Source organism: Meles meles, chromosome 16 (genome assembly GCF_922984935.1).
Source record: "Meles meles chromosome 16, mMelMel3.1 paternal haplotype, whole genome shotgun sequence".
NCBI classification, from domain to species: Eukaryota; Metazoa; Chordata; class Mammalia; order Carnivora; family Mustelidae; genus Meles; species Meles meles.
Window position 1 is genome coordinate 53,046,565 of NC_060081.1, and position 19,238 is coordinate 53,065,802.

Genomic DNA, 19,238 nt, shown 5'->3' on the forward strand with positions numbered 1-19,238 from the left:
TCCACTCTGCACCCTCCCCTTAAATTACCACACAATGCTGAACCTCTGGTAACAACCTGAATGATTTTCAAATATATTCCAAAGGGCATCTCTACAGGGTCCCAGAAAAAGATTTTCTCCATTACCTATCAATTATGATCCAGAGTCCACTATGAAGCTTCCGCAAAGGAGGGGACCGTCTCTCCTCCAGCTACACTTCCCCTTTACTCACGGGTGGAAGACAAACCACTGAAAACCAACAACCAAAAGAAATTCAAGCAAAGAATATAGAAACTTGTTTAAAAAAATAATCATGTCAATTCTATATTATGATTAAAGTCAGGAGACAGAAAACAACAAAAAAGAATAAGGTCACAAACCAAACAATGACATGTGGAGAAAAAAAAGGTAGAAGGACAAAGGAAAAAGCAGTTCTCTAGAATAATCTTCTCATTAGTGGCATTAAAAACATGGTCACTGAAGATATTTTCAATCTCTACTGGACCTGAAGGTCCAGGTCTCGGCTAACTCACTTGTCCTCTCTCCCACCTGCCCCACCCCCATATCCACCTCAAAGGACCCAGCCTCAAGACTTTGCCGCGTTCACTAAAACAAAAGCAGGTACCCACTGGCACTCCCCAGTGCCACACACGATTCCGACCCTGGAACAAGAGCACAGCACAATACGCCTCAGAAGGCATTTGGGAAGAGGAGGCTCCACTGCTAGCCACTTCCAACTACCCTGAGACCGAACAGCCGCTGCTTGGGACCAGAGTTCTTGTTGTTTGTAAATAGTAAGCCTGCCAGGAAACAACTGAGCGGACAGGAGAAATTATGTGGTAGATGAGACGGGAGACAACATATGAAACGACATTTGAAGAAATGAAACAACATTTTTAAAAATTATTTTTAATTTATTATTTTTTAAAGATTTATTTACTTATGTATTTATTTATTTGAGAGAGAGATAGCGAGAGAAAGAATACGAGCAGGGGGCAGGGAGGAGAAGCAGACCCTGCTGAGCGGGAGGCCAACTCCCAGGGCTCGATCCCAAAACTCCAGGATCATGAACTCAGCCAAAAGCAGAAGCTTACCCAACTGAGCCACCCCGGCGCCCTATTTTGTTTTTAAAGTAAGCTCCAGGCCCAACATGGGGCTTGAATTCACAACTCTGAGACCAAGAGTCACATGTTCTACCAAGCCAGCCAAGGTCCCCAAAATCATTTTTCAATCTCATTATTCAAGGTTTTTTTTTAAATAGTAATCTCTACATACAACATGGGGCTCAAACTCACAAGCCCAAGTTCAAGAGGTGCATGTTCTTCCAACTGAGCCAGCCAGACGCCCCTCACTGCTCAAGATTTAATTTAACGTGTTCCTCAGAGGTAGTTCTTCAGTTGCTTATCACAGCTTTGCTATTTCTGCAACACTAGAACAACAAAATGCCATACTTTCGGTGGTTGATCCTTATCAACTTATCTGAACTGGACAAAAAGTAAACGCTACAACAATCTCTAGACAGGTAACTCCTGACTACCACTCACTTACATCTATCTAATCTTAATCAGACTCAAGAAAATTCAAGTTCTATCAGAAATGATTCCACCACTTGCTACTGGTATTATTTTTAACAATCAGATTACCAGCGCACCTGGGTGGCTCAGCTGGTTGAGCACCAGACTCTTGGTTCCTACTTGGTCATGATCTCATGGGTCATGGGTGGTGGGATCCAGCCCTGTGTCAGGCTTTGTGCTCAGCAGGGAGTCTGCCTGAAGATTCTCTCTCCCTCTCCCTCTGCCCCTTCTCTGCACACATTCACAAAGCCACCTGCTCTCTCAACTAAATAAATCTTTTTTTTTTTTTAAATCAGATTACCATAAATTGTATATAAGCCAAAAAATACATACTGTGAGAAAATCCTTCTCAAATTTGTATGCTCCACCTCCAGTGGCACAAAAGACAGTGTGGAGACTCGAGAAGTTTTTATCTCTGCCCATCTGAATGAAAGCAGGCATGTCTTGAGTGGGAAAGCGTATGAAGTGCAGATTGCCCTTGCGTCCACACAGAGTCAGGTCCTTCAGCTCCAGGTGCACGTCCCGAATACCTGTGGACCCATATGCCACATTGGAGGTCAGGTACTTCCGAATGCTTTTAAGACTTTCCACCTCTTCCTCTTCTTCTTCAGCAGTGATGTCTTTAGGTTCAAAATAAACCAGCTTGACCAAGGTTCCACCAATATCCAAGCCAAACCATGGAAAAACTAAAGGGAGAAGAAAAAAAAAAAAAGAACAACTTTTTTCTTGAAAACTAAATATATATGTACTAGATTAGCAACTTATTCATACCTTGAGGTTTCCAAGGACTATAAATACAAAAAGGGGTTTGGGGGGAAAAAATAGGATTCTGATTTGGAAACCTTAAAGGAAAAAAAAAAATCAGAATAGTGGGCCAACCCAACCCTCTTGTACAGGAAGCCCAAACTATACTTTGAAATATTAAAAAACATCAAAGTGACTACCCATGACCCTCAACTCGGGGGGAGGGGTAGAAAAAGAAAAAAGATTGAGAATGACAATCTACATCCTTCCCCTTGGCTTAAATAGAAAAATGCTGAGGGGTGCCTGGGTGGCTCAGTTGGTTAAGCATCTGCCTTTGGCTCAGGTCATCTCAGAGTCCTGGGATCAAGTCCTGCATCAGGCTCCCTGCTCAACGGGCAGCCTACTTTCTCCTTCTCCCTCTGCTGTGTGTGTGTGTGCGCGCGCGTGCGTGCACACACACGCACTCACTCTCTCTCTGTGTCAAATAAATAAAACCTTTAAAAAAAAAAAGCAACAAAGGAAAAGAAATGCTGAGGGATGCCTAGGGGCTCACACAGTAAGTGTCTGCCTTCAGTTCAGGTCCTGATCCCAGAGTCCCCAAATGGAGCCCCATCAGCAGGGAGTCTGCTTCTCCCACTTCCTCTGCCCCTCCCCCGAGCGTGCACTCTCTCTTGCTCTCTCCAGTAAATAAAATCTTTTCTTTAAGATTTTATTAATTTCTTTGACAGAAAGATAGAGAGCACAGGTAGGCAGAGCTGCAGGCAGAAGAAGAGGGAGAACCAGACTCTCCACTGAGCAGGGAGCCCAACATGGGGCTCGATCCCAGGACCCTGGGATCATGACTTGATTTGAAGGCAGCCGCTTAACCAACTGAGACACCCAAGTGCCCCTCAAATAAATAAAATCTTTAAAGATAAATAAATAAATTAAGTAATTAATTAAATAAATCTTTTTTAAAAAAAGAAGAAAAAATGTTGAAACTTTTTTCAGAGCAGTGTACTATGCAAACTAGGGGTGGAGGAAATTCCCAACCCATGTAGCATGTAACCTTCAGTGGTCAATTTGTCCCTCAAAACCTGATGTAAAATAAAAGGTTTAATTTTTTAAAAGATTTAATTTATTTATTTGACAGAAAGAGAGGCAGGGAGAGAGGGAACATATGCAAGGGGAGTGGGAGAGGGAGAAGCAGGGTTCCCACTGAGCAGGGAGCCTAATCCAGGGCTCAATCCCAGGATCCCGGGATCATGACCTGAGCAGAGGGCAGACGCTTAATGACTGAGCCACCCAGGCACCCCAAAATAAAAGGCTTCAAAGGACTTTAATGGAATAGGCATTTCAGAGTTATATCTGTTCCCAAACAAATCTTCCCAAAAAATGGCCTTGGGAGATCAGATGAAGATGGACTGCACAGAAATGCATGCCTTGCCCTCCCAGCTTAGATCACAGAAATGACTGAAGATAGAGGTATACTGATATATTATTTTCCAAAATAGTTCTGGGAAACAAGAAATGATACGATCAGCAGAACCAGGTTGACAGAGACAGTAACTGCTCAGAACCCTCAAAACAAGAATGCTGTAAAAATTGGGAGTAGCTATGAACACTGGGGGAGCATAGGGGTGCTCCATAAGCTGTACAGAGGGGCTAGCTGCCTGGGGAAACAGAAGCAGGCTCTGTGGGGGTCAAGGGTGATCTGGTGGGGTCATCTGGTGCAATTGGACAGACCAACCATTTCCTCACCTCCACCCTCCCCAGCCCCCCACCAGAAGCAAAGTCTTCATTAAACACAGGCACTTAAGCCAAAGACTCAGCCACTATCACTCAAAAGAAATGAGGAGCTCCCACCTGGCCACATATTCCTACAATCCATCCTGAGAGACTGGCAAAGAGACACTACATCCACTGACAGAACGGCAATCCTCAAAACAGAGATGCCCATTTTACAAATTAGAATCACCAAAAGGGAAATCTGTATCACAAAAATGAGAAACATCTGAAGAAGAAAAAAAAAAAAAAAAAAAAAAGAAACATCTGAAGAAAGAGTTGTAGGAGCAAACAAGAGACTTAAAAATAATCATAAATATCCTCAGAGGTAAAATGAGATCTCACCCATGAAAAATGAGTAAGCTACCGCAAGGAAAAAATCAGAAATGAAGAAATGATTTGCCACCTGTGGGTGTGACTGCAAGAATGTATATGTAACAGAATTATACAGAACTAAATATGCATACACAAAAGAGTTTATGTAAAACTGGAGAAATCTAAGTAAAGTCTGTGAACTGTATCAATGTTAATTTCTTAGTCGCTGGGGTGGAGGGGAGGGTGTGAAGCTTCTAAAACCAAAAAAGATGAATCTCAAAAACAGGCTGAGTAAAAGAAGCCTCACGCAACAGGCTACATACTGTATGATTCCATTTCTATGAAACCCTAGGAGATGCAAAGCAATCATTTCTGCGTCTGATAGGAAGTACATATATATTAGGCTGGAAGAGGAGGGGAAGGAAGAACTATACAGGGGAAGGAGGAAACTTTCTGTAGTCACCCAAATCTTGATTGCTGGAGGTAAAGAGAAAGCTTCACGGGTGTATCTGTCAAAATGCATGGAAGTGGCTCAGTGGGTTAAAGCCTCTGCCTTTCACTCAGGTCATGATCCCAGGGTCCTGGGATCGAGCCCCGCATCGGGCTCTCTGCTTGGCAGGGAGCCTGCTTCCTCCTCTCTCTCTCTCTCTGCCTGCCTCTCTCCCTACTTGTGATCTCTGTCAAATAAATAAATTTAAAAAAAAAGAATCTTAAAAAAAAAAAAAGAAAAAAAGGAACAAATCTATTTCCAAAATAAAGCTCAACCAATATATTTAACAGCAAAACGGGCACAGAAAAAACAAATGGAAAACAAAAGTAAGAAATTCTCCCAAAATGCCTCTCGAGTATGAAAGAAAGGTAGATACACACACACACACACACAACTAAGAAGTCCAATATCTACCTTCTCTGAGTCCCAGAAATTTCCTGGAGGAGGAAGGGGAGGAAAGACATAAATCATCAGGTTCACTAAGTGTTAAGTGGAACCAAGTGGTGGAGAAAGGGCAGGCTTGGACATACGCTATTGAAATTTCAAGAAATCCAAGGCGCCTGGGTGGCAGAATTGACTAAGTGGCTGCCTTCGGCTCTGGTCACGATCTCGGGCATCTGGGATTGAGCCCCATTTCGGGGTCCCCACTCAACAGGGAGTCTACCTGTCCCTCTCCCTCCACCCCTCCCCAGCTCATTCTCTTGCTCTCTCAAAAAAAAATTCAATAAATCCTTAAAAAAAATTTTTTTAAGTAAATGTCAAGAAATCTAAAAAATTCTAAAGACTGCATCGACATGGATGGAACTGGAAGGGATTAAGCTAAGTGAAATAAGTCAAGCAGAGAAAGACAATTATCCGATGGTTTTACTCATATGTGAAACACAAGGAATAGCACAAGAGGACCATAGGGTAAGGGAGGGAAAACTGAATGGGATGAAATCAGAGAGGGAGACAAACCATGAGAGACTCTGCACCCTTGAACCAAACTGAGGGTTACAGAAGGTGAGGGGAGGGTGGGAGGGTAATGAGGTAATGGGTATTAAGGAGGGTATATGGTGATGGGCACTGGATGTTACATACAACTAATGAATTGCTGAACATTATCATCAAAAACTAGTGATGTGGGGGGCGCCTGGGTGGCTCAGTGGGTTAAAGCCTCTGCCTTTGGCTCGGGTCATGATCCCAGGGTCCTGGATCAAGCCCCGCATCGGGCTCTCTGCTCCATGGGGAGCCTGCTTCCTTCTCTCTCTCTGCCTGCCTCTCTGCCTAGTTGTGATTTCTCTCTGTCAAATAAATAAAATTAAAAAAAAAAAAAAAAAAAACTAGTGATGGACTATATGCTGGCTAACTGAGCACTAAAAAACAAATTTCCATATGATCTCCCTGATATGAGGAATTTGAGAGGCAAAGTAGGGGGCTTGGGGGGTAGGGAAGGAAAAAATGAAACAAGATGGGATGGGGAGGGAGACAAACCATAAGAGACTCTTAATCTCAAAAAACAAACTGAGGGTTACTTGGCGGGGAGGAGGGATAGGGTGGTTGGGTTATGGACATTGGGGAGGGTATGGTGAGTGCTGTGAATTGTGTAAGCCTGATGATTCACAGACCTGTTCCCCTGGGGCAAATAATACATCATATATTAATAAAAAAAAATTTCCAAAGGAAAAAAACTGAATTCCTACAAAGATACATAAATCACATTAATGTGGAATTAGATTTTTCATCAGCAACATAGATGCTAAAAGACAATGGAACCACTAGCTTCAAAGTCATAAGGAAAATGATTTTGAAACATATCCAGCCAAATCAGCTTTCAAGAAAGAATGCAAAAGAAATGTTCACACATGAAAGAACTCAATGTTTACTACTCAAAAACCTTCTCTGAAATAATTAGTAAATGCATTCCAATATAATTTTAAAAGCATCCAAGAAGATATGAGCTTTAAGAAATGATAAGCAAAGGAAGCAGCAATACATGTGACTTTCAAAAAATCAGCAATCTGGAATTAAAATACATGATTTCAACACAGGAAGTTGAAGAGGGAAGAGAAAGGAAAGGGAAGTGAAGCAAACTGCAGTTCTGTCTTGATGGGGGAAAGACCATACATGTCCTGATTACTTCTAAATAAGAAGAATGAAGTGATGATTTAAACCCATCAAAATTTACAACTCCAGAAGGGGGAAAAACAAAACAAAACAAAACAAAAACGAACGTATGACCTTCAAACTATGGAAAAAATCAGTTCAAAAACAAAGAAAAAAATATGGCAAGCACAAAACAAAAAAATAGGAATGGGGGTGCCTAGCTGGCTGGGTCAGTTAAGTATCTGCATTCAGCTCAACTCATGATCTCTGGGCCCTGGGATCAAGCCCCACCTCCAACTCCCAGCTCAGCATCAGGATCCCAGCTCAGCCGGGAGTCTGCTTCTCCCTCCGCTTGCTGCACCCCTCATGCTCTTTTTCTCTCTCAAATAAATAAATAAAATCTTTTAAAAAATTAACACAAAAGTGTCAGTAATCACAAATCAGTCAAATTTCCCTTGTAGACTAAAGAGGAAATTTGATTATATGCTTATATAAAAAGATACATTTAAGATAACAAGTAGACTGGGGGAGGAGCAAGTTGGCGGAGGAGTAGGAGACCTATCATAGGTCCCAGGAGTTCAGCTGATAGTTAACAAACCATTCTGAACACCTACAAACTCAGCAGAAGATCGAAGAGAAGAGCAGCAAATCTATGAACAGAAAGCAACCACTTTTGGAAGGCAGAACCAGTGGAGAAGTGAATCTGAGGCGACATTCAGGAACACAGACTTGGGCGGGGGGCTCCCGGCAAGCGGTAGAACAGCAGAGAACAAAATCAGAACTTTTAGAAGTTTGGTCCACTGAGGGACATCACTCCAGAGGCTAAGCTGAGGGTGAAGCCCTCAACGGGGAAACTGTGGTCTCAGGATCCGTGGGGTCACAGAAAGACCCGGGGTCCCTGAGTGTGGCAAAGCTCCAGGTATTGGAGCTGGGAAGCTGATTACAGAGATGGAGCCAAGGAGGGGGCTCTCAGCTCCAAGTTACCTTAAACCATGATCCAAGGAACAGCTGGGCCACTGCTCTTCGAACAGGGACCCACAGGTGGCAGATCCAGAGAGACCACCTCCTTCCTCCTCCAGGAGGAGCAGCCCAGGAGCGCACTGCAGGAATCTGCTGGGTTTGGAGACTCCAAACGGGGCTGTGCACCAGAGACAGTGACACTTGGTCACAGGCTGGGTGAGCTCGGAGCGCAGCCGGAGACCAAAGAGATGGGAGGGATTGACCACTTTTCTCTGAGGGCACACTGAGGAGTGGGGCCCCTGAGCTCTTGGCTCCTTCTGGTGGAGACTGGGAAGCTGCCATCTTCATTCCCGGCCTCCAGAGCTCTATGGAAAGCATTTAGGCAACAAAAGCTCCATAGAGTAAACCGGAGCAGATGGCTTAGCCGGGCCCCTGGCAAGGGCGGTGCTATTCTACCTCAAGTAAAGACATTTCAGAATCACAGCAACAGATCCCTCCCCCAGAAGATTAGTAAGGACATCCAGCAAAGACCAAGTTTACAGATCAATGAGACTGCAGAACTCCAGAGCTAGGGGAAAGCGACACACAGAATTCATGACTTTTTCCCCATGATTCTTTAGTCTTTCAAAGTTAAATTTATAAATTTTACTTTTTGCTTATCCTACTTTTTAAAATTTTCCTTTCTTTTTTAACTATTTTATCTCATCGGTACCTACTTAAAAATCTTTTTTCAAGGGCACCTGGGTGGCTCAGTCATTAAGCATCTGCCTTCAGCTCAGGTCATGATCCCAGAGTCCTGGAATTTAGCCCCACATCGGGCTCCATGCTTAGTGGGGAGCCAGCTTCTCCCTTTCCCACTCCCTCTACTTGTGTTCCCTCTCTTGCTGTCTCTGTCAAATAAATAAATAAAATCTTTTTTTGAAAATCTTTTTTCAGGGGCGCCTGGGTGGCTCAGTGGGTTAAAGCCTCTGCCTTTGCTCGGGTCATGATCCCAGGGTCCTGGGATCAAGCCCCGAATCAGGCTCTCTGCTTGGCGGGAGGCCTGCTTCCCCCTCTCTCTCTGCCTACTTGTGATCTTTGTCTGTCAAATAAATTAATTAAAAATAAATAAACAAAAATAAAAAATAAAAATCTTTTTCATTTTCATATTTATAGTCATATTCTATCCCTTCATTGTACTTAACCTTATTTTTTGTATACATACAGGTTTTTCTTTCTTTAAAATTTTGGGATACAGTTTCTTCTAACAGATCAAAACATACCCTAAATCTAGCACATGGCTTCGTTCTAGTCTCCAGCCTGATCACATACCTACCTCTTTTTTTCCCTTCTTTTTTCAACCAACTTATCAATTTCTTTTTAGAATTTTTTTAAACTTTTCATCTTTACAGTCATATTCCATCCCAACATGTTTACCCTTTTTCTTGTGTGTGTATATATATATATTTTTTTCTTTGTTTAAAATTTGGGGAGTTAGTTTCTTCTAACAGACCAAAATACACCCAAAATCAAGTGTGTGGCTCTGTTCTATTCATCAGTCTATAATATGTGTGTGTGTGTGTGTGTGTGTGTGTGTGTGTGTGTGTTTTCCTTTTTTCCTCCTTTCTTCTCCCCCCAGTTTCAGGTCTCTTCTGATTTGGCTAGTGTATATCTTTCTGGGGTCATTCTCTCATGCATCTATTCTTATCTGGATAAAATGAAAAGGCAGAAAAACTCACCACAAAAAAATGAACAAGAGGGAGTACCGATGGCTAGGGACCTAATCAATATGGACATTGGTAATATGTCAGAATAGAGTTCAGAATGACGATTCTCAAGGTGCTAGCCGGGTTCAAAAAAAGCATGAAGATATACAGAACCCCTTTCTGGAGAAATAAAAGAACTAAAATCCAAAAAAGTTGAAATAAAAAAGCTATTAAGGAGGTACAATCAAAAATGAGGTGCTTACTGCTAGGATAAATAAGGCAGGAGAGAGAATCTGTGATACAGAAGACCAAATGATGGAAAATAAAGAGGTTGAGAAAAAGAAAGACAAACAACTACTGGACCATGAGGGGAGAATTAGAGAGGTAAATGATACCATAAGACAAAACAATATAAGTTGGGATCCCAGAAGAAGAGAATTAGGGAAATTCTCTGCTGTAATTTGCTCCAATATACTTTTGGGGAGGGGGGCCAGAGAGGCAGGCAGAGAGAAAGGAAGGGAAGCAGGCTCCCTAGCAAGCAGAGAGCCCGAAGCGGGGCTCGATCCCAGGACCCTGGGATCATGACCTGAGCCGAAGGCAGAGGCTTTAACCCACTGAGCCACCCAGGCACCCCTCCAATATACTTTATATTGGAGAAAATTACAGCATAGAATTTCCCTAATTTGGTGAAGGAAACAATCATCAAAATCCAGGAGGCATAGACAATTCCCCTCAAAATCAATAAAAATAGGTCCACACCCATCATCTAATAGTAAAACTTACAAGTCTTACAAGTCTCTTTTCAAACAGAAAATCCCAAAAGCAGCTCGGGACAAGAGGTCTGTAACATACAATGGCAGAAATATTAGATTGGCAGCAGACCTATCCACAGAGACCTGGCAGGCCAGAAAGGGCGGGGCATGATATATTCAGAGCACTAAACAAGAAAAATATGCAGCCAAGAATACATATCCAGGTAGGCTGTCACTGAAAATAGAAGGAGAGATAAAAAGCTTCCAGAACAAACAAAAACTAAGAGAATTTGCAAACACCAAATCAGTCGACAGGAAATTCTGAAAAGGGTCCTCTAAGCAAAGACAGAGTCTAAAAGTAACAGACCAGAAAGGAACAAAGACAATATACAGTAACAATCACCTTACAGGCAATACAATGGCACTAAATTCATATCTTTCAATAGTTACACTGAATGTAAATGGGCTAAATACTCCAATCAATAGACACAGGTTATCAGAATGAATAAAAAAAAAAGACCTATCAATATGCTGTGTGCAATAAATTCATTTTAGACCCAAAGACACCTTAATAAAAGAAAGAACAAGAACCACATGATACTCTCAATAGATGCTGAAAAAGCATTTGACAAACTATAGCTTCTTTTCTTGACCAAAACTCTTCAGTGTAGGGATACAGGGTACATACCTCAGTATCATCAAAGCCATCTATGAAAAACTCACAGCAAATATTATTCTCAATGGGGAAAAACTGACCGCTTTCCCCCTAAGGTCAGAAACATGGGAGGGCTGTCCACTATCACCACTACTATTCAACATAGTAGTAGCCTCAGCAGTAAGGCAACAAAAAGAAATAAAAGGCATCTGAATCAGCATAGAATAAGTCAAGCTCTCACTTCACAGAAGATATGATACTTTATGTGGAAAACCCAAAAAGACTCCATTCCAAAACTGCTAGACCTCATACAGAAATTCAGTAAAGTGCCAGGATATAAATCAATGTACAGAAATTAGTTGCATTTCAATACACCAACAGCAAAACAGAAGAAAGAGAAATTAAGGAGTTGATCCCATTTACAATTGCACCCAAAACCTAGGAATACCTAGGAATAAACCTAACCAAAGAGGCAAAGAATCTATATTCAGGAAACTATAAAGTACTCATGAAAGAAACTGGGGAAGACACAAAGAAATGGAAAAACCTTCCATGCTCATGGATTGGAAGAACAAATATTATGAAAATGTGGGGTGCCCGGGTGGCTCAGTGGGTTAAGCCTCTGACTTCAGCTCAGGTCATAGTCTCAGGGTCCTGGGATCGATCTCCGCATCAAGCTCTCTGCTCAGCAGGGAGCCTGCTTCCCCCACTGCCTGCCTCTCTGCCTACTTGTTCTATCTCTCTCTCTCTGTGTCAAATAAATAATTAAAATCTTATTAAAAAAAAATACTGTGAAAATGTCTATGCTACCTAAAGCAATCTACACATTTAATGCAATCCCTATCAAAATAAAAGAAATGGAACAAATAATCCTAAAATTTATATGGAACCAGAAAAGACCTTAAACAGTCAGAGGAATGTTGAAAAAGAAAGCCAAAGTTGGTAGCATCACAATTCCAGACTTCCAGCTCTATTACAAAGCTGACATCATCAAAACAGTATGGTACTGGCACAAAAACAGACACATAGATCAATGGAACAGAATAGAAAATCCAGAAATAGACCCTCAACTCTATGGTCAACTAATCTTCAACAAAGCAGGAAAGAATCTCCAATGGAAAAAAGTCTTTTCAATAAATGGTGCTGGGAAAATTGGACAGCCACATGCAGAAGAATGAAACTGGACCATTTCCTTACACCACACACAAAAATAGACTCCAAATGGATGAAAGACCTCACTGTGAGACAGGACTCCATCAAAATCCTTGAGAAGAACACAGGCAGCCACCTCTTCGACCTCAGCTGCAGCAACTTATTCCTAGAAACATCGCCAAAGGCAAGGGAAGCAAGGGCAAAAATGAGCTATTGGGACTTCATCAAGATCAAAAGCTTTTGCACAGCAAAGGAAATAGTCAACAAAACCAAAAGACAACTGACATAACAGGAAAAGATAATTGCAAATGACATATCAGATAAAGGGTTAGTATCCAAAATCTATAAAGAACTTATCAAACTCAACACCCAAAGAACAAATAATTCAATCAAGAAATGGGCAAAATACATGCACAGACATTTCTGCAAAGAAGACATCTAGATGGCCAACAGACACATGAAAAAGTGCTCAACATCACTCAGCATCAGAGAAATACAAATCAAAACCACAGTGAGGTACCACTTCACGCCAGTCAGATGGCTAATATTAACAAGTCAGGAAATAACAGATGCTGGTGAGGATGCAGAGAAAGGCGAACCTTCCTACACTGTTTGGTAGGAATGCAAGCTGGCATAGCCACTCTAAAAACAGTATGGAGCTTCCTCAAAAAGTTGAAAATAGAGGGGCGCCTGGGTGGCTCAGTGGATTAAGCCGCTGCCTTCGGCTCAGGTCATGATCTCAGGGTCCTGGGATCGAGCCCCACATCGGGCTCTCTGCTCTGCAGGGAGCCTGCTTCCTCCTCTCTCTCTGCCTGCCTCTCTGCCTACTTGTGATCTCTCTCTCTGTCAAATAAATAAATAAAATCTTTAAAAAAAAAAAAAAAGTTGAAAATAGAGCTACCCTATGACCCAGCAATCATACTACTGGGTATTCACCCTAAAGATACAAACATAGTGATCCAAAGGGGCATGTGGACCCGAATGTTTATAGCAGCAATGTCCACAATAGCCAAACTATAGAAAGAACCTAGATGTCCATGAGCAGATGGATGGATAAAGATGTTTTATACACACAGACACACACACACACACACACACACAAGAATACTATGCAGACATTAAAAAAATGAACTTGCCATCTGTAACATGGATGGAACTAGAGGGTAATACGCTAAGCAAAATAAGTCACTAAAAGAAAGACAATTATCATATGATCTCTCTGATATGAGGAACTTGAGAGGCAGGGCCGGGGGGTCATGGCAGGTAGGGAGGGATAAAATGAAACAAGATGGGATCAGGAGGGAGACAAACCTAAGAGACTCTTAATCTCAGGAAACAAACTGAGGGTTGCTGGGGGTTGGGGGAGGGATGGGGTGGCTGGGTTATGGACACTGGGGAGGGTATGTGCTATGGTGAGTGCTGTGAATTAGGTAAGACTGATGAATCACAGACATGTAATCCTGAAACAAACATTATGTTAATTTACAAAATATAATGAAGTTTTTAAAAAAAATTTGTTAATACTTTATACTACGTATTAACCAAATGGGTCTCATGTATTAGAAATATTCTCTCATTTAAACTCTAAAAGACATCAGGCATAGTTTGTAATTATGGTAAAAAAAAATAAATAAAATTTCTATTAAAGTTAAAAAAAAAAAAAAAGATAAGTAGACTGAAGGTAAATAAATGGCAAAACACCCACAACAGAGTCCCATTATGCTTTAAGATGAAAAAGAGCATTCAATCAAAAGTGTTCATATCAGGGCACCTGGCTGGCTCAGTCATTAGGCATGTGCCTTCAGCTCAGGTCCTGATGTCCTGGGATCGAGCCCCACATCAGGCTTCCTGCTTTGCGGGAAGCCTGCTTCTCCCTCTCCCACTTCCTCGCTTGCATTTCCTCTCTCACACTCTCTCCCTATCTCTGTCAAATAGATAAATAAAAACTTTTAAAAACAAAAGTGTTCATATCAAAATATTAAGCACCTCACTGGAGACTGATATACCAGGTGACTTACATTTAGGAACCATAATTCATAGGAACCATAGTTCAAGTCAAATCTGATTTCAAGACCAGCACTACATTTAACACTCACATGAGATGTGCCCCTCCAAACAGCAATCTACCAAGGAAATAGGATTCACAACTCCCATCCTATAGTCCACTTGAAATTATATATTCCCTGACCAATTTGTTAGGTAGAATCACTGGCACCATTTATTCAACTGACTTCTAACATTTATATACTTGAATTTAGATAACCAAAATGATGCCTGAACAATACTACTCCACTGTATTAAGCAAATGTAATATAATGTAATAACAGATGTAATAACAGAAAGTAAATATAATACATGCACACTGAAAAGAAATCAAGCGAACAAAAAGCATTAAGAGAGAATAAAATGAAGTTATATCATGTACATAAAAGAAGTAGAATTGACAGGACCCTAACAAATGCATCAAAAATACTAATAAGAAGAAATTGATAAATCTACATAACTTGAGAATGACACAAATTTGTACACACACACACACACAAAATAAAGGTATACAGAGGATCTATCAAAGTAATAAGGTGGATCTTTGAAACATAAATAACTTTGTATCAAAAAATATACTTTTTTCTGGGGCGCCTGGGTGGCTCAGCAGGTTAAAGCCTCTGCCTTCAGCTCAGGTCATGACCCCGGGGTCCTGGGATCGACCCCCCATCGGGCTCTCTGCTCAGCAGGGATCCTTCTTCTCCCCCTCTCTGCCTGCCTCTCTGCCTACGTGTGATCTCTGTCAAATAAATAAATAAAATCTTTAAATATATATATATATATATATATATATATACTTTCTTTTAAACACCCATAAACCATACAAAAAACTAACGGCACAAACTTAAAGGACCTCAAATTCCAAAGAACATTCACTTTCCACAATACTTCAACATTATAAATTAATCCAGCAAACACAAAGAAGTAAATCTCTCCACCTGGAAGAGATTTCTTTTAACTCTGAAATTCTTTTACTTCTTTTAACTCTGAAATTAAAGAGGAAATCAAAACAAACTTTTAAACAAATGACAATAAGAACAGTATATATCAAAATCAATAGGATACACCCAAGGTGGCATCCAAAGGGAAATTTCTAGCCTTAAATGTTTATCAAACGGATTAAAAAAAGAAAAAATCTGAATAAAAGTGAATGTCACATACAATGAAATGCTAGATAAAGAATAAAACAGACCCAAAATAAGCAGAAGGGAATTATTTTTTTTTTAAGATTTATTCATTTACTTAAGACAGTGAGAGAGAACAAGCTCACGCATGAGTGGGAAAAGGGAGAGGGAGAGAGAATCTCAAGCAGACTCCATGCTGAACACAGAGCCCAACACAGGGCTCAATCTCATGACCCTGAGATCAGGACACAAGCTGAAACCAAGAGTCGGGCACTCAACCGACTACACCAACCAAGCACCCGAAGCAGAAGGGCATTATTAAAAATAAAAAAGATGTAAATGAAATTAGAAAAACATCATCAAGAGCAAAGCCACAGGAGAGCTGATGAATGAAAACCAAGCTTTGAAAAAGTCATTAAAACAAACAAATTTCTGTTAAGTATATCTAGATGCAACTTTTCCTAGGAAGGAAGGAAGGAAGGAGAAAGGTAAAGAAAAAAAGAGTATATAGTCATGGGGCACTTGTGTGGCTCAGAGTTAAGAGACCAACTCTTGATTTCAGCTCAGCTCAAGTCACTGAGCCCCCTTTTGGGCTCTGCACACAGTGGTGATTCCACTTCTCTCCCTCTCTCTCCTCTCCTTCTGTCTCTGCCCCCTCACGCCCCCCACTCATAGCACTCACTCCAGTCCTCTTTCTCTCAAATAAGTCTTTAAGTATATAACCAGAGACTGTGCAAGCATACTATTTTGTAAAAATGGACAATATACAATTTTAATGTTTAAAATGTACAATAAACAGGGGCACCTGAGTGGTTCAGTTGGTTAAGCATCTACCTTTAGTTCAGGTCATGATCTCAGGGTCCTGGGACCAAGCCCTACATCAGGCTCCCTGCTCAGCTCCCTCTCTCCCTGCCCCTTCTGGCCTTTTGTGTTTTCCCTCTCTCTCAAATAAAAAATGTTTTAGAAAGTACACTAAATGGAAAATTAGCAATAAAAATGGCCTGGATGGCTCAGTGGGTTAAAGCCTCTGCCTTCGGCCCAGGTCATGATCCCAGGGTCCTGGGATCGAGCCCCATGTCGGGCTCTCTGCTCAGCAGGGAGCCTGCTTCCCCCACTCTCTCTCTACCTGCCTCCCTGCCTACTTGTGATCTCTGTCTGTCAAATAAATAAATAAAATCTTTAAAAAAAAATGGAATACAAAAAGTGGCTCAAAATAAGATCAAAATCACAAATCAAAAGCACTGGAAAATTTTAAAAAGGTATCGAAGATCTACCACCCAAACAAGAACAAGAAAGTATGAGTCCCTAATAGTTTCCAGCCAAACCTCTAAGAGCTTCTAGAGTATAGAAAAAAATCTATAAAGATTCCCAAGTTATTCTAACCTCATATCAAAACTAGAAAGTATCTCACAATAAAATGCATTAAATTATTAAACAACAGAATCCACTTATGCAGTAAGAGTAACACACGATGGTCAACAAAGATTCTTCTCAGTAATGCAAAAGATGGTTTTCACATTAGAAATTACCTCAATATATTCCAAAAAGATAAAAATTAGGAGACTCAATTAAAATAAAAAAATTTTAAGTACATGGATTAAAAAAACATAAATACCAATAGCTGTTCCTATATAAGAAAAACCCAACAAGAAAATGACATGGAAAATGTCACATATAATAATACTTAGAAATAAATCATAATACTAAGTATGTACTATCACTATTAAAATAGTATACTGAAAATTATAGCAGTGGAAAGAGGATTATCCTGTTCCAGAAGAAAATATTGAATATTACTAAAATGTCAATTCTCCCCAAGTTAATCTAACAATGTCAATGCAGATCTAAAGAGAACACTGTGGTTGACTCCCCAGCAGCCATTTCACCTCGGTCCCAGGGATAGTCCTGAACTTTTTTTACACCTACAAAAATTCCACTGCCAGTGACAGGCCTAAACCAACCTGGCACAAGTCATGCAAAGTCTGCCCCTGGCATCTACAGGAAAAGTTTCTTCGCCCAAGCACACAACAGCACTGGATATGATGGAAGCGAGGAGATTTGATTCCTATTTTCCTATCTGCAGCACCATTCCTTTAACCATCATCACCACCATCACATTTAGCAGAGACACAGCATGCCATCAACAATATTGGAATCTGAAGGTGTGGACATCTAAGACCAATGGAAGATTAGTCCTTAAATTAAGCTTTAAATTTAAAACTGGAGCTTTACTCCAGTTCCCTTAGATTAAAAAACCAAAGCATTAATATATGGCTATTATATTTTAAATGATCATCTGTTAACAGCCAAGCACTATATTAGCCACTTGACTGTATAAGCTTATTTAATGCTTGCGACAACCATATAAGGCAAATACTATAATCATCCCACTTCACCGATTAAGAGAGAGAAGTGTAGGGGTGCCTGGGTGGCTCAGTCAGGTGACCAACTCTTGATTTGGTTCAGGTCATGATTTTGGGGTGCTGGGACTGAGCTCCATGTCCAGCTCTGCACAGCATGTGGAACCTGCTTAAGATTCTCTCTCTCCGGGCACCTGGTGGCTCACTGGTTAAGCCACTGCCTTCAGCTCAGGTCATGGTCTCAGAGTCCCAGGACTGAGTCCCGCATAGGGCTCTCTGCTCAGCAGGGGGCTTGCTCCCCACCCCCCACCTGCCTCTCTGCCTACTTGTGAGCTCTCTGTCAAATAAATAAATAAAATCTTAAAAAAAAAAAAAAAAAAGATTCTCTCTCTCCCTCTGCCCCTCCTAACCCACCCCCTCAAAAAAACAAAACAAGAAGAAGAAAACAGAAGTGCAAAAGGGCCCAAGGTCCCAGTCAAGAAAAGGCAGAGGTGGGACTCAAATCCAGACTTCCTAAAACCTTCAACAAGCCTCTTTCCACTAGTATCTATACAAACCTAAGAGCACAGAACACATATTCTTGAGTTCACATGAAAATAAAGTTAAAAAGCAGTTTAATAAAAATAATATTTTAAATAATCAGGAAGGAGGCATCTAGGTGGTTCACATGGTTGGATGCCTGCCTTCGGCTCTAGTCATGATCTCCGGGTCCTGGGATCCAGCCCTGCCTCAGGGCTCCCTGCTCAGCAGGGAGTCTGTTTCTACCCTCTCCCTCTCTCCCCTGCTCATGCTGTCTCACATGAATTTTAAAAAAAAAAAAAAAAAATCAGGAAGATCAACAATATATAAAGAAAAATGAGTCTTAAGCAAAGCTCTGTTCATATGTTTATTATAACCTCTAATGGCTTCGGGATTTTTCTGTGTACTACTCACTGAACCATTCACATATCCAAGAACAGAGAAACACTGAGAAGCACGGGAGGTTCATTAGACACATGCTCTTTGATAATGGCTGAGAGAACTGCATCGGGCCACAGAATTCTGTTATTTCTAAATATTCACCCTGTCCAAAGGGGTTTAGATTCCTATCACTGACTCCAAGACTGCCCCAGATACCCTAATAAAATGAATACTGGAATAAGCTTTCCAACCCTTGTTCAGAACACTGTGCTTCTGCTGGGAAAAGTCACGGAAAAATGAACTTTTGCTATACCATCAGTCTTTGTATCTCACCAACAGAACACCTATTTATCACTTCTAATTCATGAGTCATTCTATTAATTTTCACAGATATTTTAGTGGGTTTGCAACCCTTAGCCTATTTCCTAATATTAAGGCCTCAAGGTACTCAGTCTAGACAATTCATACTTGCCTTAGGACACGCTTCCAGAAAGAATTTAAATGCTCCCTCATAGGTTATTTATGTAAAACTATCTGCAGCACCATGTCTGTCTCATAATGAGTTTCAACAACTGAAATGCTTTCCAATAGGAAATAGACGGTTTATAAAAGTGTGCTCAATTTTCCACCATTATGAACGACATCTTTACCAGACT

At 40.9% G+C, this 19,238-nt stretch overlaps 1 protein-coding gene across 1 annotated transcript in view; it reads right to left on the reverse strand.

Annotated features, from left to right (window-relative positions):
* Positions 1-19,238, reverse strand: part of PANK2 (pantothenate kinase 2) — a 35,049-nt gene that overhangs the window by 12,130 nt on the left and 3,681 nt on the right. The window contains exon 2 of the mRNA XM_045980337.1: positions 1,887-2,083. Coding sequence (XP_045836293.1) covers positions 1,887-2,083 — 197 coding nt within the window. The remainder of the gene's footprint in view (positions 1-1,886; positions 2,084-19,238) is intronic.